Here is a 25,102-nt window from a genome sequence, read left to right as displayed (position 1 = left end):
AAGCTTTATCTGATTTTACAGTCATAATCATATATAATCACACTCATAAAAATAGAAAATAAAATTTTAAGCTAGACCACCTGTATGCTCAAAAATATTGTCGGCATGGTTTTAATAAAATTACGTCTGTTTGGTGCGTTGAACCAACTAAAGTATTAACCAGCTTTTTATGCTACCAACTAAAGGAAAGGCTTCATATTTTATGCTAAAGATGAGTTTGATTTTTCCAGTTCCTTCACTAACCTTCCGTGATTGAAATGATTAGACATGATTCCTGTCGTTGATAACAATTAGTCAATCACTAGGGAAAGGGAAAAGAGGCGAGTTTGGACAACAAAAGTAATGGAAATGGCATCGAATTCCAAAAGCAATATTAGTAGAAAATTGCCCATGCCAAAGATAATCAACAATTTGAAAATCAAGGGAGCCAAAAACTTTTCTTTTGGGTGTCTTTAGGTCTAGATTGGTTGAATCTATGTATGGCATCTGGTGACTTTCTTTAAGATTGGCCATTTGGAATTAGCACTTGATCTTAAGGGCATTTGGATATCGGCTATTCCAAGGATAATCTAAAGATAAGACCATCCAGTTCTTGTCACCACTTCTATTCAGAATTTTAGAGATGATGAAATGGAATCAAGTTCCCCTGAAAGCCATCAATTGGCACTATATAATATATACCCTAATCTCCCGCAGACAAAACTATAAAAAGAATTTAACTCCGAGTTATATCGTCAATCCGAACTTTCCCTAAAAGAACAGGTAACAATAACCAGCTGTCAAACACAAAGAACTCCAGTCAGTTTTACTAGTCTGGTATTCACTCAAGCATCATGGGCAAGTCTATGTGTTCCCCTTTAGTGAGTCATCATGATGGTACACAGGACAAAGATAAAATCTGATTTGGTAATAAGAAACTAACTCCATTTTTGTTTAACTGCATTCATTCTGGGTGGGTAAAGGTAAAAAAGAAGCAAGAAACACACGTAGAGGGGGAGAGAGAGAGAGAAGGAAAAACGGAAAAACAAAATAGGGTGATGAGATATTACAACCGGGCAACATAGGAATTTGAGTGTGTGACATATCTCACCCATCGATATGGATTGTAGCTCTTCGACTTCTTTGTTATATGCAAGTATTTCACCTGCATCAAAACAAATGGAGAAAAAAGCATTTAAAATCACTGAAAAAACATGATTATAAATGAATGTAAAACAGGAAAAAAAAAAAGAAAAAAAAGAAGTGAAGTTTGTGGTTTATTATACAGCTTTGTTCCGCATTGCAAGTTTGATTCTCATACAAAGGTTAACTAACTCAACTACGAAGCTAATTTGGCAGAATTTGCACAGCACATTCACTAGTAGGACTCCAGTTACTTTTTATTAGGTGGCAGCAATTTGATGGGATCTAAAGGCAAGGGAATTCGGGGCCTACACAATCTCGTAGCATTGAAGAGAACTTGGAGCCCTGAGTTTGTACCATAGGTCCACAGAAATTGGCTGAATTTAGGTCCTTAGAAGGTCAAAGATAAAATCTTTACCTGAAGTCTTGAAGCGTTAAACATGGGTATTGTGAAGGTCATGCTCACAGGTCCAGCTTCCTTGGTAATATTTCCTGCATTAATACAAGTGCATAACAAAGTACCATTCACACACTGGTTTCTTTATTTTTCTTCTGACACGGAAACAACATTATAAACAAAGAAAAAAGAAAAACAGAGCAGTATATTACCATGTGATTCCTGTGAAAATGTCAGCTTTGCATGTAAAGTATGTTCAGATCCACCTACAATCTACAATGTAAGGCACCTGTTACTAATTTTGGACATTGAAGAAACTCATATTAAAAGTAATATGCAAACAAGGGGAGAACGCTTGCTACAAATTAGATAGATCAATATACTAAATCTTCAAGGTAGAAATAGAGAATCAGAAGGAATATTATAGGGAGGAGAAGAAATCCTTGCCTTCTTTAAACCCCACTCCATTCTCCTGTTTGCTTCAGTATAATCAGTTGTGTTTCCAATTGCTCCAGGTTCCAACTCAAAACTAACTCTGAAATTATTCCAGAGCAAATAAGGTAATCAGTAACGCAGATATGGATGCGTAGTATGAAAAGAAAAGTTTATTTTTTCCTTTCCCTCCCATATGTGCTTACAATAAGAATTCTTGCTGAGTAAAATAACACAACAAATACCTAAAGAGATTTTCTATTTAAACCCCGCACTTCTCTTTGTTCACCCTAATACTTAAATTATTAAGCTGTAAGTTTTATTATTGTGTAAAAAGACAAAAAAGGTCATCCAACTTAATAATTAACCCTAGTACATCTACACACACCTCACCACTCTTCATATTAATTTTTAGAAACCTCCTTCCATCTTCTTATTTACGAACTCTCTCTCTCTCTCTCTCTCAACAAGACCCAAGTGTTAGAATTCCAGTTACAGTTCTTGGAGTGAGGTAAAGTTGTTCTCTTTCTCTAGAAAGTATTAAATTTCGGATTTGGGGTTTCATTTATTTTTGTGTTTTTTTTTTTTTTTTTTTTTTTTTTTTTTTTTTTTTTTTTTTTTTTTTTTTTTTTTGCTGGGAACAAAGAAAATTGTGGGGTTTAAATAGAAAATCTCTTTTAGTTCTTATTTTTTCAGTTTAGGGTGTATTTAAGGGTAGTTTGGGAAGATCGTGGGGTTTTCTTAGAAATTATGAAAATTTAAATTAAAAGTTGGGGTGAACTTAGAACATGGGGTGAACTAAGAGAAGTGTGGGGTTTAAATAGAAAATCTCATACCTAAAACCTAGCTACTTTATCAAAAGTTCATCTAAATTTTTTCGAAGCTTTCACCAAGTACAAATTGAAACATAATAAATAGCGAGTAATATATGATACAATGAATAAAGGGGGAGAAGGAGAAAAAATAAAAATTCAGGAAAATGATTGATCTGCCCATCTAGAATTTTATCTGCAAATGCACCATATCTTGCTTATTCACAAACAGAAGGAAGTGAGAAGGCAAAATACACATTACCTAGTTGTATATGTTGGCAGAGGAATCTGCACAAGAATTTTATCTGCAATAATGCTCGAGGGGAAATCAGCACGCACTTTAATAGTAACTTCGGCCTAATAGAACATAACATTCTTTAGATGGAATCAGATTTTACTATATTTAAGATAGGAAGAAATTTTTAACTTTTTATTCACCTTAAATGGTCCTGCTTCTTCAATTAGCGCATTAATACAAAAGGGAGGCTTGAATTCCTGAGTGATGCGGTAATTCATGACAGGAAATTCACCATCTGTTGGTACCTATTAAACAGTACTGTGATCTATTAACTTCAACACTAACAGAAAAATAGTTATGGTGTTTCCACTCTAAGAAAGTACTAAATGTGATTATATAGTAAAATGTCTTAACCACACTCACCAATGTCAGTGTTCTGTCAACATCGAAACTATCAAGATGAACAGATTCATGGAAATTACAATCGTCCAGTATAACAGCTCCTGATCCAAGTGAACTACCATAATCTATTGGAAAAGGCAGCATTGTCAGATTAAGTGGAAAATGCTACTAAAAGTACATTATGTAAAAAGAAAGAAGAAAGAAATCAAAAGGTAAGGATCAGCACCAAAGGCACAGATCACACTCAACAATACCAGCAGACTATACAAGAAGGATAGTTAAAGAAGACGACTGACATCCGAAAAGCATTTTCTATGGTGTAAAGATTACCATAAATTGATTCTCCACCTCTTCCAATACCCACTTCCTCATTAAGAGCAAGTCGGATTTCTGGGTTGCCTGTAAGATAACTTTTCAATTGGATGGTACCATCAATCTCAGAAGTAAGTATATATCCCTGCAAAAACAACACAATAGTAATCAAAACTGATTACCATTTGAGAGCTCTGTGACCCAAGAAGAAAAAAAGAAATTAAACATGTTGAGCCAAACACAAGTGGTACTTACACTGGAACTGAATGTAACACTCATTTTCTCGATTATGTCAACAAAAATTTCCTCTCTTTTCCTTCCCCCACGCTCATTTGCTACAACAGATTTTGTAATTGTTGTCACTGGCATTCTTTTGGCCTGATGTAGACATGCAAGTTTAAGAAGTCAATCAAATCACAAAGTTAACGTGAACAACAAAAGACTACCACTAAACTCAAATCTATCATATAAAGAATACCATAAATATTCCAGCAGGGCCCAACTGTGAAGAATCAACCACAACAGGCTCATTGAACACATATGACTTCAAAACCTCAGTCGAAGTTGTCTGCACATAACCAAAGTCCTGGAATTTATAGATAACGGGTTAGCCAGAGATTAGATACACACAAAAGTCTCATACTTGAGAATGCTGCTACATTTTTAGGACACTTACAATAATTTGGTCGAGCAACTCATACACAAGCACAAAGTTTTTTCGCAATGCATCTTCACTAAGAACCCCAAGGTAATCTTTAACGACTCTTGCAATCCTTCGCAGAAGTTCCAAAACAAGAGAGGGTGACACATTCACTCTTGTTGTCGCAACAAATAGCAACCCAGCATCCTTCACGTGAAAGTAGTTTACACCATCCGCATTCTAAAACGAATTAAGGACAATTAGCCATGCCAATTGATTAATAATATGCCATTAATGCGTTAATCTCATTATTCAAATAAAGAAAGAAAATACCCTACAAAGACAGGTGGCGCATCCCCTTCCCCATCGTCCTTCCAAAATTTCACTTTGCGGAAGAAAATCTCCGCGCTTCCCTTCGGTACTTCACCGCGATCTGAAACCATTTGCAAAATTCACAATTAGAACCCTAAAAACCTATATATAAAAAAATCACAGATTTTCAAATTCGGACTCAGATGAAATGCGACCGAGCAAGAGAGATAGAGAAACTAACAGTCGCGGAAGACGATGCTGTCGCCTCTCTGCGATAGAATGAAGAACTGAGAGATCATCGCTCCTCAGCTCAAAGCCTCTTCCCGTTTTACAACTCCTGAATTTTGATCGCTTCGATCAGACGATTTCAGATTGTTCCTTCTCAGAGTCCTTCAGTGCCCTTTGCGTCTGTCTCTGGCCCCATCTCCGCGTGGAAAACGGGAACCAGCATTTGGCGGTACGGGCACCGAATTTGGGCCACGTTTTGAAAGTCACGAGTCAAGCACGTGAATGGACTTTTTATTGTTTATGTCGTTTGGGTCGTCGCAAATCTCGTAATCTGACTAAACGACGATGTAAGTGAAGTCGTTGAAGACTGCCCTGCCCCCTGTCCAAAATGGGTGGGTCCCTCTGATTAAAAATATCCGTTGGTGCTCGCTAGCGTTACAAGAGCGAAACCCGGTGGGAGATGCCGCGATCCATCATCCATTCCATTAAACAGAAACAAGAAAAATAAAGATAAAATAATGAATCCACATAATTGTCACTAGCTGCCTTCTGGTCTGATCGCGATGAGATAACGAATCTTGCTCTGCTCGTCAAACACCCTATTTGCTACGACACAGATCGGAATTCGAAATCCAATTTCAGAGCCTTCCATGACTTGATTCGTTAGCACCGCGGCAAATTCTGGCGCGAAATTGAGGCCATATATGGTTTGGAGTTGAAACTAGGGCTTGCGTCTGTGAATTCGGCGAGGAACGATCTTCGGAGGTTCTGAAGCATTGTTTATGGAGAATTGCAAAATTTTGGCATTTTTCCGGTGTATTAGATGAGAATTGGGATTGGTTTGACAAACACAGAAGTTAAAGAGGTAAGCTTTGTGGTTATGTGATTTGAAAGCATGGTACTTTGCTGTAATAGTTGTGTTTCTTTTCTGAATCTTTGATGATTTTGATGACATTTTGCAGAGAAAGAAAATATATGAATAGAATTTAATGTGAAGGAAATGGCGACTCAAGTTGAGCCTCCAAATGGGATTAGATCGCAAGGAAAGCATTACTATTCCATGTGGCAGACCCTGTTCGAGATCGATACCAAATACGTCCCGATCAAACCGATCGGTCGAGGAGCGTACGGCATCGTTTGCTCTTCCGTGAACCGGGAAACGAACGAGAAAGTTGCGATTAAGAAGATCAACAATGCGTTTGAGAACCGAATTGATGCGCTGAGGACGCTGCGGGAACTGAAGCTGCTGCAGCATCTTCGGCATGAAAATGTGATTGCTTTGAAGGATGTGATGGTGCCAGTTCAAAGGAAGAGCTTCAGGGATGTCTACTTGGTGTATGAGCTCATGGATACGGATCTGCACCAGATTATTAAGTCCTCCCAACCACTTTCTAACGATCACTGTCAGTATTTCCTCTTCCAGGTACTCAACTCATCATGACCATGCCCTGTTGTGTTTCTATAATTGTGGAAAATGCATTTTCTGAGTAGACAAATTAAATACTTGTCAGATTATTTTAACTTTGTTTTGCTAGTGAAACTGTTCAGTTCTGGTAATTTAGTCCAGCATATGCTCTTTTGTACTATATTGTTGATTCAGTTCACTTTCTTGGCTACTTTTCGTTACTTGGAAAATGAAACATCATAAATTTTAGAATGACTTATAAATTTTATTACCTTTGCGAGTGGGGGCATATGAAGTTTCATAAAAACTGGTAATGCATAATTTTGTTTATAACTTTATGAGACTAGGCCTCTGTGCTAACGTTTTTATATGCGAACACCAGACCAATGCGTGGACCTTCCCCTTGGAAGTTTCAAATAATGGTCCTGCTGTAGAATAACATAACCAGACTACAGTAGTGAAATAGGTGCAATTGTCTAGTATCCTAATGAACAAAAGTGTGCTCTTTCATCCGTATGAATTTCGACTTTCGATTGGTTTGGACTAAGGTTTTTAAGAGCAGAGTGGGATGGATGGATTGCATCACTGCCCCTGCATTTACTGTGCTACCCTATGCATTTCCTTCTTTTTTCTTTTTCGGGAAAGATTCTTTTGTGTTTGCTCTTATTAATTTTTTTTCCTTCTATAGAATTAAAATTGTCCTCCACTGTTTTGATTTTAAAAGCCCTAAAAGATACATAACTGTTGTCTTTGCTTTAATCTTTTATCACTTGTACTAAAGAGAATGTTTGTTGCAGCTGCTTCGAGGCCTAAAGTATCTCCATTCTGCAAACATTCTCCATCGCGACTTGAAGCCTGGCAACCTTCTTATCAATGCGAACTGTGACTTGAAGATATGTGATTTTGGACTAGCACGTACTAGCACAGGAAAGGGCCAGTTCATGACTGAGTATGTTGTCACTCGTTGGTACCGTGCCCCTGAGCTCCTCCTCTGCTGTGACAACTATGGAACATCCATTGATGTGTGGTCCGTTGGATGCATCTTTGCTGAGCTTCTTGGCCGGAAACCTATCTTCCCTGGTACAGAGTGTCTAAACCAGCTCAAACTCATTATCAACATCCTTGGCAGCCAGAGGGAGGAGGATCTCCAATTTATAGACAACCATAAGGCGAAGAAGTACATAAGATCACTGCCATATTCTCTTGGGACCCCCTTCTCCCGTCTCTATCCTGATGCCCATCCTTTGGCAATCGATCTACTGCAAAAGATGCTTGTTTTCGACCCATCAAAGAGGATCAGTGTCCTTGAAGCACTCCAACACCCTTACATGTCCGCGTTGTATGATCCCAATAATAACCCTCCGGCCGAGGTACCAATTGATCTTGACATAGATGAGGATTTAGGAGAAGAGACGATAAGGGAGATGATGTGGAAGGAAATGCTTCATTACCACCCTGAAGCTGCTGCAGGCAATGCGGAACTGTTTTCCTGATCATCTTCTTTGTAGCTCTGGCATATAGGCCTTTGAAATGTGTTTTTGGTGTGAATAGAGACTAGGAAGGTTCTCTTTGTTATGGTGCCAGCCTAGCTTTTTATTTATCTGTACCCTCTTCCACTCCAATAATCTTGAAGCAGCAGCATGCGTCAGCGGGTTTCGCCTTCAATAGCTTGCTTATGAGTTATGAGTTATGAGTTATGAGCTATGAGGGGCTGCTGAGCCTTGCATACGATAGGCGGCCTCTTTGAGTTTGTATATACGTGTGTTTGTAAGTCTCCGGAACTTGTTTCCGTTTGTAATGAAAGAAGGACGAAGTTCCTATTTTATGTCTACAAGATTTTGTATGATATGATAGAACTTTTACCGTTGAGGTGAAGTGTGCTATGCTATCAATCAAACAAAAAGCAAACATGTTTTTGTTTGTAAAATAAAATTAACACTTTTGCTGCAGCCTGCAGGCAGGCAGGGCATATGGCATATGCTATTTTCTCTGTTTCTATCAGCCATTACGCCTGATTTTATCAGAACTAATCAGGCGGCGGATAATGGAGTTGGGTTCAAGGTTGGACTGAGCCTTTTCTGAACAAGGCCTATTAGTACAACATGATCTCCCTCTTGAGAGTGATTAGGGTTTCAGGCGACGTTGCACAGCTAAAAGCCCAATAAGAGGATCAGTTAATAACTCTGATAGAAGCTTGTTGGGCTCTCATTAAACGCAGCGTAGCCCCCAAAACGTGGAAACGTGCGTATTAAACGGATGGTCTACAACATCCCTCCCTCAGATTAATAAAGACCAGCAAAGTCGTCGTGGTCATTCACGTGGTGATGTTCCCACGAAGCCACCAAGAAAATATAAATGCCCTGTGTGTGCAGGGAAGAAAAAGCAAAAATATTACGAGATCTTTCTTTTTTTTCGTCTTTTTTTTCTTTTTGGTGGATGGAACTCTTCTTATCCTTTTCTCTTTTCAGGGAACTGAGAGTTTAATGATATGTTAAAAAGTGTAGTTTGATGAGATGGGCAATGGGCATGCATACACGTACGTGTATAATTGGATGAGAGTCGGCCTTTTTCATGATTTATTAGTCTCATAACACCCATACAATTTGCAAATGCAAATTAAATTAGGCAGCACCGACATATTTAACCCTAATTATCTGGCTCGCTCCAACAACAAAAATTTGCGCCGCTGCTTTTCGGCTTCACGTCCACCCAACTAATTTATTGGCACCTTTCAAGTTTCAACCACATAAATAACCTTAGCTAACTAATCTAATTTAATCTAAGGTGTATCTTCACTACTATTCTCAACACTTAATACGTATTTATTGGCATAATTATAGTTAACTCTTTACTTTTGTATTTATGAAACTATGGTTATGTCAATAGACACATGTCAAATGTTGAGAAGTGTAATGAAAGTACACCTTGTGTTAAAATAGTGAGCAAAAATACTCAATCTAGCATGCCCTTTCTTTCATTATATTAAATTTAAAGCTTACATATAATAAGAGCAACCAGCAAACACCTAAAGTAGTCATGAGTTCCACTCCTTATATAGATATCTTTATACAGACCAGACATTCAAATTTAATGGAAGAACCCCACTTATTATGGGCTGTGATGTGCGTGCGTTTATAAGAAGAAGAGAATAGGATAATGATATTGGCAGCAGACTTTGGAAGAATGGGAATGTTCTTGCGCATTACATTCATGCTTGTGTGTGTGTATATATATACAGATTAAAGTTGCGAAAGTTCGTTGGATGCTTTTGTCAATCTGTGGAGCTTTTATTTATTTATTTTTCCACGTGCCCTATCTCTTCTTATTAATTTAGGTCTGGCCTTAAAGTGACATCCGTCGACCGCTTTGATAAACTCAGTGCACGTAATGGGGGGAATGTACGAACCCTTCATTACAGTTTGCAGAACCAGAATATTAATCTCAATCTAAATATACATATATGTACATGATTGTTTGCAAGAAAAAGCATATATATGATGAATTGCCTTCACAACGAAGGCAGATATTGCAAGAATATTTTAAAGGACAAGTAACTGAGTAAGTAACCCTCTTCGTTTAAGAGGATTGAGAAAGGTGAGACGACAGCACTATATTATACAGGTTATCTTACCTTTTACTGTTCTTCCATTCCATGCTTGATCATATCGTTTTGTACATGTGGGGAAAACTAGCACGTGGCTTCTCAGATACAAGGAAACAGCCTTAATTAAAGTTGTCACTTTGTTGTTGGAACTCGGAACTTGGAACACATATCTTTTTAATTCAAAAACAATTATTGCTACTAAATATATATTTCCTCGCAAGATTATAAAAAATGTTATTGTGTAACACATTTTTAATAGAGGTGTGCCAGATTTAATTTGACATCTGGCTGGGGCAGTACAACAAATTTGACCATAAACATAACCCTAGAAAAGAACCTCATCATACCATTTCAAGAGAGAGATATTTATTATAAGCAAGCTATCGCATTTAATAAGTCTTGAGAGTAGGTGTCTCAAATGAAATGGAGAGAAGAAAGAAAAAGGATGTGTCATTCTCATATGGTTGAGTGTTTGATCTGTCCAACCGCTCTCTAACGAAAGAACCACCAACTACCTCAAATGCAAGGAAATAGGAAGATGGACGAACCAAAAATTTTGCCATGTTTTATTTTAATTTCTAATTTTTTGAAAAGAGCGAAAGCAACAAAAGAAAAGGCAAGAATGTGAAAATCATGGCAACTATAACTCTGATAAGGAAAACGAAAAAAAAAATTATTTTTGGGGACCCCTTGGCAAAAAGCTGACCTTCTGTCCCTACGAACCAACTACCACTTTCTCTCTCTCAAGATCTCTCTCGATATCTCTTTTGTTTTTTGTTTTGGATATCTCTCTCTCTCTCTCTCTCTCTCTCTCTCTCTCGATCACGATTCACGACCAACAGGGTACGTACAAGAATTAAAGAGGTATGGCTGACCGGTTGTATGTGTATGCTTGTGTTTTTTTTTTTGGTGATTGAAATCATAACAAATTGAAACAAAACAAAAAAAGTAGAATCATTGCAGTTGGAGTGTAATGTTGTTGTTTTGAAGCAGAGTCTTGGAGAATCACGGATCAAATGATGCTGATTGAGCATTTAGTTTTCTATTGGCATATCTCCAAAGCCTTTTCCCTGCTGTGCTCCATCCTACTGTTGTTTTAGGGTAAACGACAGTTGTATTATTATTGTTTTTTTTTCTTGTTAATCGTAATTGTTATTGTTTTAATTTTGGCAATGGAAACCTATATTTAGGTCCACTCAAACTCAAGTAGTAGTAGACGACATTGACAGAGGAAAAAGATGAAAACACAAAGGCAATTTAGCTGGAGTAAGAAGAAACACAAAATACGTATATACAGAGGAATATACTTTTGTGGGCACAGCAAGATTCCAGACGTGTGTCTAGAAAATAAGTAATTAACAACAGAGGGCCCCCTTGAGAAATTGAGAGAGAATTGAATTGAATCTTCTGGAGTTAAGAGCATGAAAATAATCCACGTGATCAAATGTGTCATAAGGAAGGATGCATAATAACATTCTTTCTTGATCATCGGTTGCTAGTCATCATCAGAATCTGTTTAATTAGTATCTCAATCTCATTGCAGTTGAGTGAGAATAACCAATTAAGAAAAGTAACTGCTACCAAAAGAATCGAAGAAGATAGGAGGAGGGAAAAAATAGTAAATTCCGTGATCAAAATGCATAAGAAAACAGACAACTAGCTGGGTACCATTTGCAACATTGAAGCAGGCACCAAGTGGTTCTGGTTCTTGTGTTGTGTTGTCCCCGCCACGGCCCACGTGTCATGTGCGGTGCCTCCTCAGCAAATTAACAAAACCTCTTTAAAGCACACCTACCTCGGTGCCTCAACTACACCTACCCTATTTTGCTCTATATCCAATTACCAATTGTGTATCTTGTCTGGCTGGTTCTAAAATATTTTCAACTTTTTTTCACCAATTCTTTTTTAGAGAGTTTTACTATTATGCACATCAAATTATATAAAAATCTATCTGAAATAGACTTTAAAAACACATCAAAATCTCATTTATAACATAACAAAAACGTTTTCAATTTCTTATAAATTTTTTAAAACAAGTCTAACCCTAAAACCTAAATAAATAAATATATTTTAAAAAAAACTCAAAACACTCAACAGGGCATCAAAGTAATTTAATAATTAAAATTAAATTGAATAGGGCTAACTGACCTTTTCTGGGTTTGTTTATAGAAATGAAATGATGTAGGATTTATCTATATCAATAGTGCTAAGAATAAGTTTATTTTTGAACGGTAGGAGCTTTCTCAAAGGGACCACCTTGTCATTTCAAAATTACAGTGAACATTACAGAACCTAGTAGTAACACACTCATAGAACTTTACACTCCAACAACAATAATTGAGGTCAAGTATGATATTTATGGTAAATTAGTTTTCATCCACAAGACCTTTTGAATGTGAATTGCATTCACTTAAACAGGTGCGTACAAGTGGGATCTTTGCATCACTTTCATATCAAATTGGGGCCTTCTTCTATACATATATATATGGTCACTGTCAGGAAATACACAAGTTGTAGGGTTAAAAAAACAAAAAAAGTAAAAAAAGTAGAAGCTAGCCTTATAATTAATGTACATCACAAAAGAGGGATCATTGTAAGATCAGAAGAAGAAAATTGCCATGATCTTATTTATATTGGGTGTCTCTCTCACCTCCTTTTTACTTTATTGCAATGGGAGCTCTCTGTGTGACTGTGTGTATATATAATGTTATTACCCTGGCAATTTTGTTATGTTGCAATGCAACTTGCAATGCAAGTGAATGCGACTTGCAATGCAAGTGAAGAAGAGGAAAGAAATATATCCAATAAGTTAAAAAGTTAGGTCCTCACTCTGTATCAGAAAAAGCATGAAAGTCGACGTCAACATAAGCCAATGAGATTATTTTGGTGCTCTCTTTGCCCCCAAAGACCATTCCCATTAGTACCCCATGAACTTTTTCCCAGAAACCATCTGTATATCTGGCTCTGGTGCACCGTGGATCCCCACCCAACCCATCCCAAGTTGTTCTTTAACTTTTTTTCATGTCTCAAAAACTTACACTGGTTTCTCTCTTCTCGTCTACTAGTCTACTGCTGCACAATTATTTTTACTGTTATTAGGTGCCCACCTTAAAATAGTACATCATTATTGCTCATTTGCCCTGCAACCTCAACCTCACTCACTCACCCTTTCTTTGTAATTATTATTATTTTATATCTGTTGTTTCTGCCTGTGGATATAAAGAATCCATTAGTTTTTCTGATCACAAGTAATTGGTTATAATTCATGTCATTAACCTTATTGGACTCACATGTATTGGATTGGCAAATGGAAACATGAACATCTGTCCTTCCATCCAATCCAATCCAAGGGTCTGATATGTAATTACCACGCATGATCGATAATGATGTTTGGTTTGGTCCATAGCTACAAGTAGAGTGGATCCAGTTGAAGTCCACATATGGCCGTCTAGGATTTAAACAAAGTCAAGGGGAATATTTGGAATATTGTACAGAAAGCATTGAGGTTACTGTGTATCTCTATCTTTATATGCAGCACAATATTTAATATATCAACTCTGCAGAAAGCAGCAGAAGGATCTACGAATATAAACATTGAACCGACTTTTCTTTTATAATTAAAACGGGCGGCTTCAATGTAGAAATTATTGGCCTCGTGATCTAGTAAAATTGTAAAAAATTCAAACTGCATGCCTTCTTTACCGGAGACTTCCATTCCATTAACAATGAATTAGTGAAGGATCTACTCCTAATTGCCCGCGTAAAGTAATTAGCTAGCTATGATCTATAAATTAAGTAATTAGCTAGCCCCCACCACGCCATTGGCTGGGAAATAAAGTAAAGCAGGCGCTGTCCAAGGCTGGTTATCATTTTAGACTCTGGGTGGGATTAACTGAAGCTTCCAAACTCTGTTACAAAAAATGCATGCATGCGGCATGCCCAACTTAATATTTATTGGAAAGATTTTGTAGCCAAAACAATACCCATTCAATCTTGGACATCCAATTACTTTTTGCCTGTCTATTTTTTTATTTATTTTAATTCTTCCCCCAACTCTTCTTTTACTCCCCTCAAATATCAGCTAGCCTTCATGGCAGTCCTGTTAGTCCCCCTCTTAACATAATTAAGGTGATTTGGTTTCTTTACAAACTATAATATTTACTTATCAGATAATTTAATCACATAAACACTATGTCCACATTTGATTAATTATAATCAAATATCAAACTCGCCATAAATATTTAATTTTTTTTCGTATTCATGTAAATTCAACCTCGAGTTTCCTCTAAGCAAGTGAAGACAATTATCCCTAAATTAACTTTACTTTCCTCTTTTTTTTATTTTATAATTTATATTTGGGTTAACCTACTTTTTGGGCTTGTAAAGATACAAAAGCTGATGGGTTGGTACGTGCCAAAAAAAAAAAAAAAGAGTGATGAGCTGAGAATTTCCGATTGGCACTCGAACAGAAAACAGACCGTAATGACAGAATTGTCCTCGATTTGTGCTTTTATACCACCTCTATCCCAGAGATTCCTTCTGCTACATTCAGGTACCACTTGTGTCTTCGCTTTATCATTTAAAAAGGCGCAACTTATCAGACTGAGTAACTGTACCAAAACGGTTAAATCTGGTAATTGGCGGTGAAAGAGAGATAAAAAGAGTAGAAAAAAAAAAAAGAAACGGAAAGACCGGTAATTAAAATTTTATAAATTTTATGGTGTTTGCTCACCAGCTGGCATTGGACAGTTGTGGAAATTTCGTCTCACCTCACATGACTAATCAACGTCTCCCCCAACAAACTCCCCTTCTTTGAGAAATTGAGAGAGAGAGGATTGGAGGAGATTCCAAAGCTCTTTACTTTTAACCTTTTTTTTTTTCTTCATTTTTTTCATTTTTTTCATTTTAAAACAATTTTTAAATTTCTCGCATTTTCTTTAATTTTCTTGTTTAGCACCTTTTCCTTCTATAAAATGGGCCCTCTATACCATCAAAAACCTCTTCCTCTTCTCTTCTCTCCCCTTCAATAGTTTACAGGTCTTATTAGGCTCTCTTGCTCTTTTTGCTCTTCTTGGTTTAAGGGCTGAGGCTCTGTTTGTTTGGTTTTCTATTTTTAGCTCAAGGGCTCTGCTGCTGTTGGGTTGGTTTCAGGGAATTCAGTCTGATTTTTGGCTGCTGGTTTTTCTGTTACTCTTGTTGGGTTAGGTTCCTCTTTGGGGCTTCCATTTCTGGGTATTTTGTTTTCTGTTCAAGAATTTTGGGTAGTTGGATTCTGTACCAAAAACCCATATATTATGTTCAATTAATCCTTTGAAATTGAAGCCAAATTTAGTTTTGTCTTTGCTCTCAAAAAATTGATCTTGATGCTGAACATTTTGTTCTTAATGTTTGAGATTCATGTCTCCAGTTCTCAGTGAAATCCTCCGTTCAGGGTTTATGGTCGATTCCTCCCTCAGGCGCAGGACCCATTTAGTTCAATCTTTCTCTGTTGTCTTCCTCTACTGGTTTTATGTGTTTTCATAAATCAGCTCCCATCACTCCCTCAGATATATCTATATAATATAATATAATCACCATATATATATATATAAAGTTTCTGTTAATCTTAATAGTTTGGTCCTCTGTGTCTCTGTTATGGCTTCCTCTAGTGGGAATTCCTCTGGTTCCACTCAGCTTCAGAACTCCGGTTCTGAAGGGGACTTGCAGCATCTGATGGATCAGAGAAAAAGGAAAAGAATGCAATCAAACCGCGAATCGGCGAGGCGGTCCCGGATGCGAAAGCAGCAGCACTTGGATGATCTGATGGGCCAAGTGACGCAGCTGAGGAAGGAAAACAACCAAATCTTGACCAGCACAAACATCACGACCCAGCACTTGATGAATGTTGAGGCTGAAAATTCAGTCTTGAAGGCTCAGATGGAAGAGCTCAGCCAAAGACTGGAGTCTCTGACTGAGATCCTCAACTACATCAACAGCAGCAATGGGGTCTTTGAAACCCATGAACCCAACAACACCCTTCTTCATCATCATCAGGCCTCTGCTTCTGCTGATCACAACAGTTTCATCAACCCATGGAATTTGCTTTATGTGAACCAACCCATCATGGCCACTGCAGACATGCTCCATCAATACTAATGAATCAATTAAACAATTCAATCATCATCATCATCAAAGTCTCTGATTGGGGTGTTCCTTGTTGTCATGTTCTTGGATTGGTGGTGTTTGTGTCATGGTCTTTCAATGAGTGGAAGAGAGGAAAAGAACAGGGTGTTCTTTTTTTATTTTTGTCTCTGTCAGTTTGTGATGATCAGATATAATATGTTATTAGTTTTATCAGGTGTATTAGGTTTAGGTTGAAGGTGAAGAAATATGATCACTAAAGGTGCCAATTGAGTGGGACCCACATGATTTGTATTGAGTACAGTGTGAAAGGGCTCATATATGTATATTTTCTATCTATGTAGTTCATTTTCATCACTTTGCCACTTGTCTTGTGTTTGCTTTGCGTAGTTTTTTTCTCCTCCTCTTCTTCTTTTTTCTTCTTTTTTTCTTCTGCTTTTTCATTATTTTGTTTTAGAACTTGTACTTTTGACTTAATTATCGACTAAATGTTTCTATGACCACTCTTTTAAGGTTTGACCCTATCTAAATGGAAAATATCACAGCCAAGCCAAAGGTTTTGGATGCTTTAGATATGCTCTCTATTTTTCAGTTAAAAATATATAAAAGTTATTTTAAAAGTTTTTTATAAAATTTAAACTTCAATTATGTTCTCTAGTTTAGGAAGTCAAAATTACTATAACTTTTTTTCAATTGGTCTATCTCTATTAAAAAATAATATAAAAAATAGTTAGCATTAATTAAAGTTTTAAAATACTCATTAAATAAATCAGTATTATATTATAGAGAGCCACTATGAGTTTTTTTCTCTCTCCTCATATTTAGGAGCTCCTAAAGGTCTTCTTATTTTAGAAGGTGGATAGGGAGCATGGTTGGAGTTGTATTTTTCTAATTCCTCTCTATAATTTATCTAAGAATGTGATTTAGAGAGCCCATTATAGATGCTATTAGTTATTACCAACTCTTTTTTTCTTCTTAATACAAGCTATTGGTTTCTCCAATTACCAATCTTATTTTAGTTGATATTTATATAATAGTTTGATTGTGAAGCATTTTTAAACGGTGTGATAATCAAGTTCAAGTTGGGAAAGTTGCGAAGTCAATGCTATAGATAACCAAAGGTTCTCTTTGACAAGACAATGCATTAAAAACATATGAAATCGATGTTCCATAATTTATTAGTTCCCCTATACTATTGATCCAAAAAAAAATGTCCTATAGTTAATGCAATTCCGTATTTGTAATAAATATGTGTGATTATATGTATTTGTATTGTCTTTTGTGGTTGACGATTTTTGTGCCTGAATTATAAATGCTATCTATCGTCTTTATATATATATATATATATAAAAGTCCTATATTAGTAAAATTGATGAGGTTTTGTTTTTTCATATTAAAGCTAAACTAATCAAATTATGTAAATAAAACTCCAAAGGCTTCTTTTCTCTTGAAATCCTAAGAAAAAAAAATCAAGGAAAGGGAACAAAAATTCCAGACCTTCTGGTCCCTGCCTGCCCATGTTCTCTTCCTCAACGCAACAAGAAAGAGATGCTTGTGCTTGCTTCAGGTTAAATGAAATTGCTAAGTCAAGTTATTAATTTGTTTGCCCCCATTCATTGGTACCTTACGTATATATTAATGAGTTTTCAAAACCATCAAATTCGCCGGACATTAAAATACCCTGCGGGGGAGGAGATTGTATCGTGTGTATAAAAATAAAGGGTTTCCTTTTGGCCGGTTGGGATTATTTTATTATTAGGTCGAGGGTTGTGTGACTGTAATCAGAAAACATGTATGAGTTTGATATATTTACTGCTCTGTTTTTGATGATGGTGATATGTTAAATAATGTTCCATGCAGGAGACAGAGATAATATTATTTAGATGCTCCTTCTTCCGTCTATATCTCTTCTTTTCCATATTTTTAGGTTGTTGCGCCAAATGATTTTGCCTTATTAGTTCATTGTATATATGTATTGTGATAATAAAACATCTCCACCATTGCATTTGCATGTGAATATTGCAACCATCCAATACCCGAAGAAAAAAGAAAAAAGAAAAAAAAAAGAGTGATTAATTTAATTACCATGTGGGTTAGGCAGTCATATCCCCCTCGGATAGGTGATCTCATGATGCACCTACAACCTCAACCAAAGCTTTGATTGATTGATTCTTAAGATTTTGTTTATTTCAATTATGTTAATGTCTTACTCTCAATGATCTACTTTTTTTTAAGCTTAATTCTTGTTTTTTTCAAATTAAAGTTTTAATAGCAAGTTACTGTTGTAAGAAAAAAGAAAAGAAAAGACGAAGAAGAAGAAAAGAGGAGGAATGGGAATGGTATATCTGTGCGTATATCCGTGGAAAAATGAAATGAAGCTCATGGTCATGGTGTGCTGTCAAAAACTCAAAATCACGTCAGGCTTTGAAGAACCTCGTTGGGAATGGGGAAGTCGTTGATTTTATTTTCTTCTCTTAAAAAAAATAATTAAAAAAATAAAAATTCCCCGCACAGCTTTGTTTCTGATATTAATTAGAGATGATCAAGTAGAAGTTATGATCTACTTGGTTGACTCTATTGCTCCATTAACATGGGTTGACATGGAATATTCCCCTTTTTTTTTTTTTTTTTCTAAAATTTATTTCAAACTTACTCATGAAAAATCAACCCCCACCAAAAACAAGAAGAAGAATAAACTTTTACAGAAAAAAGGGAAAGCGCGGAAAATATTCCCTTTGTTACTATGTAAGTAGGAGCTTTTGAGTTTTTGACAAATTATTTTTACATATGTGTCAAATTGTGATTTGTAAAAAATAGTATCTCCTTACAAAGAAGGAAGCAAGCAATATCCAAAAAAAGCGTGTATAAACATCATATGGGAATGGGATGATGCCTACAACAACTTGGTCCTTTCGTGAATTATACAAGTAAATAACAAGAGAAGTAAAGACAACATGAGGGAAGGGTTTTCTCTTTTTTTTTTTTATGAACAAAAGTTTAGGGGGAGATTGGCTACTTTCACCATTAGCTTCAGCAGGGGCGGAGCTGTACTAAGGCCTGGGATGGCCTTGGCCCCTCCAATTTATTTAACCCTTTTGAATGTATATATTGGATGTGGTAACAAATGCAAAGAAAAATTGCTATACTTAAGCCTATGGCCCCCTCACCACAAATCAATACTTGTCAAAATTGTATTTTAATATGAATATAATAGTAAAATCATACTACATTTATGAAAGAAAACCACTCATTTCAATTTAGTGCTTTTGTAAGCAATAGTTTACTCAATAGGCAAAAAAATATACACAACTAAACTTTTTGTGTTTAACATTTTGGCCCCCTCAAATATAAAATCCTAGCTCCGCCTCTGAGCTTCAGGGTAGACCCACAACTTCGAGCCAAAAGGGCATATGCGTGACACCCAACTGCCAGTTACCACCATTATGAATTTATGTAGGAAAGTACATATCGCGCATCAACAAGGATTGCTGGCAACGAGACTCGAACACTGACAAGGACCTTACCAACTAAACCAACCCTCATTAACAGGGGTTTCCTCGTTTCAATTTAACCAAAGATAACCTAAATTTAAGTTATAAAGGCTGCAATTTGGTAGGCATATGTCAAGAAATAAAAACATTAGTTTAAAAAAGAATGGATGTATCATGTTATGTAAAAACAGGGTAACCAATAATATAAAATTAAAAAAACCCCATGAAAAAGAATGGGGGGAGGTGGGTTAATTAGGTAGGCAGTATCTTTGTAATAATGGTACTTGAATATCTAAAAGAGGAAGCTGAGGATGATGAAATCATTTGTCACGCCTTTCTACTAATATATGCTGTAAAAGTTTGTAATTGAGATTAAACAATGAATTATAAGGAGATGATGAAAGAAAGCATCTTCTGAGCTATTAGTTAAAAGCCAGGCAGTGAGTTGAGAAAATGTTGTCATTTTCTCCATCTTAGACTTTTGGTGTAGTGGGGAGCTACTAATTTTTAGGATATAATAATGGCTTTATGTTTCCAGCAAAGGTTGCGGTGAACTAGTGATGATGATCTTACACTTGCAAGAAAGGCTTTGGGGTTGTTGTTCCCTTTTTAAAATTTTTTAAAATTTTTTTTTTTTAAAAAGAAAAGTTAATTACAATAATGCAGACTATTAATTCTCAGTTTAATTAAATTGTGTGGTGGTGCTAGAGTTTTCATATATATATATATATATATATATATTTTTTTTTTTTCATTGAGGGATCCCTCAAATAAGTTTATAATAAGTTTATTTGAGGGACATCCCTTGTAGGCCCCATTCCGAATTGTATTGCACTAATCCAAACCGTTTATTTTGTAAATACTCATTCAAAGATCATCTCTACAAAAAATCACTTGAATCCGATATCATTTGACCACTCAATTGAGTTATTGAAATTTTAGTACTTTTTTGAAGTACCGTGTTCATTAATTTTGTAAGACACAATTGAATGTCGAATTGTTTCTGTTTTGTCTACTTTTTTGTAAAGATGATATATGAATGAAGACCTCAAAAATAGATAGTTTAGATTATTGGGAAAAGAATTTTAGGGTACCCTAAAAAGCGTCCCTCAAATAAAATTATTTGAGGGATCCTTCTATATACATATATATATATATATACACACAGAACTTCCATTGAGGGATCCCTCAAATAAGCTTATTTGAGGGACACCCCTTGTAGGCCCCACTCCGGATTGTATTTCACTAATCCAAACCGTCTATTTTGTAGATACTCATTCAAAGATCATCTTTACAAAAAATCACTTGAATCCGATATCATGTGACCACTCAATTGAGTTATTGAAATTTAAGTATTTTCTTAAAGCATCGTGTTCATTGATTTTGTAAGACACAATTGGATGTCTAAACGGTTTCCGATTTGTCTAATTTTTTGTAAGGATGATCTATGAATGAATACCTAAAAAATAGATGGTTTGGATTATTGGGAAAAGAATTGTAAGGTACCCTAAAGGGCGTCCCTCAATAGAAGGAGACTGTATAGAGAGAGAGAGAGAGAGAGAGAGAGAGAGAGAGAACTGAGGAAGGAAGTGAGGACGCAACTTATATCCTGAAGAATTGGATGGGGAAGGAAGGCACGCCATTGGAGTTACATAAATTTCCTTTAGGAAACTTTTGTGGGGTATTTAAAATAACGTATTATTCATGTCACGAGATGAGTAAATATTTTGTTAATTGAAAAATTAAAGGAGATTTACTATTAGACCTAATATAAAGACTCAAATTATTTTAAAAAACATATATGAAATGGATTTTAGATATACACCCAAAGTTCATTTACAACATAACAAAGAGGCTTTTAACTTCTTATAAATTACAAAATTGTCATCAATTTCTTAAAAGAAGCCCAACCCCAAAACCTCATAAAAAAATCTAAAACACTCTATAGGGCATCAAAGTAATTTAATAATTAGAATAAAATTCAATAGAGTCAGCTGTTATATTTTGGGTTTGTTTATAAAAAATTAAATGGTGTAGGATTTATCTATATCATTAGCTCTAAGAATAAATATACGAATAAATATCTCAAAAATTAATCATGCATGCTAAGACCCGTGGCAATAGCGGCCATAATCCATTTCAAACATTCATAATCAGATTCTTTTGATAATGTGCAGAGCGATTGAACTATTAGAATGCCTCAGTTAAAATTAAAAGATGTAAAAGTTACTTTTTCACTGAACCTTTTAGGCCAATAAATTATGCTAATGACAAAGACGTGGGACCACCTCAATGGACGTAAGATTACCAAACACTTGATTAGATTGGTTAGTTGTGAGTTTATATATGATATGCCTTTGAAATGGATTGCAGCATGAAAGGCAACACAAGAAGAAGAGAGAGTGATGTGAGACTAAAAATGACATGCCCACCTAACCAAGTTGGATGAAAATAAAAGTCTAAAAGAGAAAGCAAGCATCTTATGTTATACTATTTAAGTAGGTTATGTTTACATCATTCAAGTAGTCATGGACGTCTCCTCCACTTGTAGATGGTGCTTTCCTTCTTCCCTATCCCTTTGCTAGAAACATTGTTTAGGTTGGAACATCATCCCACATCATTCATATTAATAATGGTTTTTCCAAGTCTCGTGCACGATATTATTATTTGTTCCTTGTTGGGGACGAGGACGACACATTAGACAGACACTTTAGCATCCAATAGCAAAGGCCACAAAGGCCAGGCCTCACCAGAGATAATGGCTTAGGTATGAATCTGATCTCTGCCATGACACCCATTCACAACTAACTTGGAAAAACCAACTACAACACAACACAAACCCAACTGATCCCAATTAAAACATTTACACAAGCCTATTTTCGAAGATAACTATTTTCCGCTAACGAGTTTCACCAAAATACAACAAAAATCCAAACAGATTACATGGGATGGGATGGGAAGGCAAACAAACTCTTCTTTCTTTCTCTTAATCATAGGGAATTTGATTATCCGCAGCATCACAGATGAAGGGGATATCAGCATGCATGCCTCCAAGAGCACAACAGGCCTTCATAATTAATCTCACATTACTTGACTTGACTTGTGGGAGCCCAAGCTAGATGTTTCCATTATTACTCTGCTAAAAAGGGTTTATCCATTTGGTCAATAATGCTTTGCAATCCTGACCTATAACTTGGATGAAGAAGCCTCACACCTAGCTCTTTCTTCATACGAGCATTGGAGACTCTCTTCTCACCCGATAAACCCTCCTTCTTAACAATAACCAAAGACTCTTTTTCCTCAGAAGAATGTTTGATCCAGCCAGGCCACTTTTTCTCAACCAAGTCCCTTGCATACTCAAATACTTCTTCCCTTTGGGCTGGCTCATCATCAACAATATTATAAACTCGCCTGAAAAATTAAAAACAAGACATTGAAAAAACAAGCCGATGAATAAGAAAGAAAGCAAAAAAACAAGAGAGAGCTCTGAAGATTATGGGGTTTTTTCCTCAGTTCTCAGTTTTAGATGTCAAAGTCTATCACTTAGGTGTACCTCACTATATTTCACATCTAGGATAAATAATTTACAAAACTGAAAGTCGAGACCTACCTGGAGGAAGATGTGCATATACTGGCCTTCATGGCTTGACAAATGTCCTGAACATTAACTCTTGATGTGAACCGCCTATATCCTCTCATTCTCTGACTTTCCGATAAAGCTCTCCGCTTGATTATTGTATCAACAGCACTGTAGTATAGTGGAAAATAGTTTATAACTAACCAAACTTTTTGCATGAGAAAGAAGCGAAAATATTCTCTATAGAGCAGATAGTTCAAAATGATGTTTCAAATAGTATGCACTTTTATTGAATTGGAAACTGAATTTTTTTGATTCTCAGTTTGAAATAACCTTTTATTACTGATTTGCTACAAGAAATGATGTTTCAAATAGTTGATTTGCTACAAGAAATGTTTCAAATAGTTGATTCTCTACTGGCAGATACTAATTCTTACAAAAACGAATGCACGAAAGTTTCAAACAAGAATGTATGCAATTGTATTGATTTCAACCAGAAAATGGGGAAGGTTTCCTATTAATTAAAGATTGAAAAGAAATATAGCATTTTATGAACATGCTTTAGAATTCATCACAACCTTCTACCAGGACCATAGATGCCTCCAAGCCGAAAAACTTTTGTTGAGATGCCCAGACTCTGGCCCAAATTTAACCATCCCTCCTCAGCAGCTAACCTTAATCTACCCACATCACTTGTGGGGTTGGGGGGATAACTGACACATGATAGATAAAGTATCTTAGAGACAATTAACATCAAAATATAATGAAGAAGCAGGTTGCACATCGAAATCGTTAAATTTAGATGCACTCACTTACTCCTCATCCACCCATGCACCGCCTGAGTCTCCATATACACCTAGCAGAAGCAATTCCACCATGGTCAAAACTAACATAGAAGAGCATTAGAAAAATGAAATGACACACAATAATTTCAACCAAAGGAAGAGTGTGGATGCAGGCATATATCAGGTTCTGAGAAAACATATAATGTGAAGGAAGGATATGAAAGCTTGGCCACCACCAGTAGACATCAGACATACATACTAGTTGATGACAAATAACAAATCCATTGAAGATTTCCACCCATAAGTGCTCTCCTCAGACTAAGTTCATTCTGCAGTATCTACAAAACAAGCGTCAACGTTAATANTTTTCAGACAATCGTCAGCTTTTTCAAATAACGGAGCAATAGTAGTTTTCTTTAAGAATCAATCATACCGGGTCACCGATACCAGGAACTGGAGGGATGGAGACAAGCAGGTGGGTATGGTCCTTGATAATTTCTAGGGTGCTGGTCACACTGAACAATCAACAATATTGGGTGCCCAAAATAAGCAAAAAGAAAATGCCCAATATCTATTTAAAGATGAAGCATTACTTACTCTGGCTGGTTTGCATCAAAAAGGTAGATATCAAAGCCCCTTTCTTCCTCAAGCTTCTTCTTCTTGATACTGCTCGTACAAGTCCCAGAGACAGCCCTAACAATGGAAGGAATTAAGCTTGAGTTTCTGAAGATGAAATTAAATGTTATGACTCGGAGGATCCAAAGCATTAAGATTTACCATCCTTGGTTCTTGAGGTCTTGCGCCAACACCTGGCCGACGAAACCCATCCCCGCAATAAACATCCGGTTCCGAGAATTGAACTCCGGTGTACCGGTCATTCGAATGACGGCATGTCTCGGGGCACGACCGAATTTGAAGGCGATGGAACCCGATATTTGATGCAACTCCATCACGAAATATCGGAACTTTGAAGCGCAGAAAGTTAACGGAGATTCAGTTACAGGACGCTACTCGGAATCTGCCCGACTTTGCCAGTGGCTATAACTCACTGGCACTGAGGGCTGCCTGCTTATTGAAGCCCACAGTTGTTATTTCAATGGGCTGGCGGGTTCAGTTGAGCCCACAAGTAACAGACGGACCATCAAACTTATAAACCCTGAAGCCCAACCCACCCAAATCCGGATGTGTAGGTTTTTCTTTATTTTTAAATACAAACGATAGTCTT

The 25,102-nt window shown here is 36.3% G+C and overlaps 4 protein-coding genes across 4 annotated transcripts; 2 read left to right on the top strand and 2 right to left on the bottom strand.

Annotated features, from left to right (window-relative positions):
* Window positions 1-745: 745 nt before the first annotated feature.
* On the bottom strand, window positions 746-5,159 carry LOC117624123 (AP-4 complex subunit mu-like). Its single transcript, XM_034355264.1, has 13 exons — window positions 4,909-5,159; window positions 4,694-4,788; window positions 4,392-4,595; window positions 4,194-4,301; window positions 3,971-4,093; window positions 3,734-3,860; window positions 3,425-3,528; window positions 3,202-3,306; window positions 3,026-3,120; window positions 1,967-2,054; window positions 1,732-1,792; window positions 1,541-1,614; window positions 746-1,144 (listed from the first exon to the last, which is right to left on the bottom strand). Exons 1-13 carry the CDS (start codon window positions 4,964-4,966, stop codon window positions 1,046-1,048), a joined length of 1,341 nt encoding a protein of 446 aa, XP_034211155.1. The 5' UTR covers window positions 4,967-5,159; the 3' UTR covers window positions 746-1,045.
* A 177-nt stretch (window positions 5,160-5,336) lies between these two features.
* LOC117624134 (mitogen-activated protein kinase homolog NTF3) lies at window positions 5,337-8,146 on the top strand. The gene is made up of 3 exons (XM_034355275.1): window positions 5,337-5,760; window positions 5,858-6,318; window positions 7,098-8,146. The coding sequence occupies exons 2-3, from the start codon at window positions 5,896-5,898 to the stop codon at window positions 7,791-7,793; spliced, it is 1,119 nt and encodes a 372-aa protein (XP_034211166.1). The 5' UTR covers window positions 5,337-5,760; window positions 5,858-5,895; the 3' UTR covers window positions 7,794-8,146.
* A 6,735-nt stretch (window positions 8,147-14,881) lies between these two features.
* LOC117615824 (bZIP transcription factor 11-like) lies at window positions 14,882-16,391 on the top strand. Its single transcript, XM_034344982.1, has one exon. It carries the CDS (start codon window positions 15,539-15,541, stop codon window positions 16,037-16,039), a length of 501 nt encoding a protein of 166 aa, XP_034200873.1. The 5' UTR covers window positions 14,882-15,538; the 3' UTR covers window positions 16,040-16,391.
* Window positions 16,392-22,212: 5,821 nt separating this feature from the next.
* On the bottom strand, window positions 22,213-24,928 carry LOC117612469. The gene is made up of 8 exons (XM_034341160.1): window positions 24,655-24,928; window positions 24,475-24,570; window positions 24,311-24,392; window positions 24,137-24,215; window positions 23,909-23,948; window positions 23,671-23,805; window positions 23,126-23,263; window positions 22,213-22,926 (listed from the first exon to the last, which is right to left on the bottom strand). The coding sequence occupies exons 1-8, from the start codon at window positions 24,825-24,827 to the stop codon at window positions 22,647-22,649; spliced, it is 1,023 nt and encodes a 340-aa protein (XP_034197051.1). The 5' UTR covers window positions 24,828-24,928; the 3' UTR covers window positions 22,213-22,646.
* Between the last annotated feature and the right edge of the window lie 174 nt (window positions 24,929-25,102).

The sequence above is a fragment of the Prunus dulcis genome, chromosome 1 (genome assembly GCF_902201215.1).
Source record: "Prunus dulcis chromosome 1, ALMONDv2, whole genome shotgun sequence".
Taxonomy (NCBI): domain Eukaryota; kingdom Viridiplantae; phylum Streptophyta; class Magnoliopsida; order Rosales; family Rosaceae; genus Prunus; species Prunus dulcis.
This window is presented reverse-complemented; position numbering and strand designations above follow the sequence as displayed.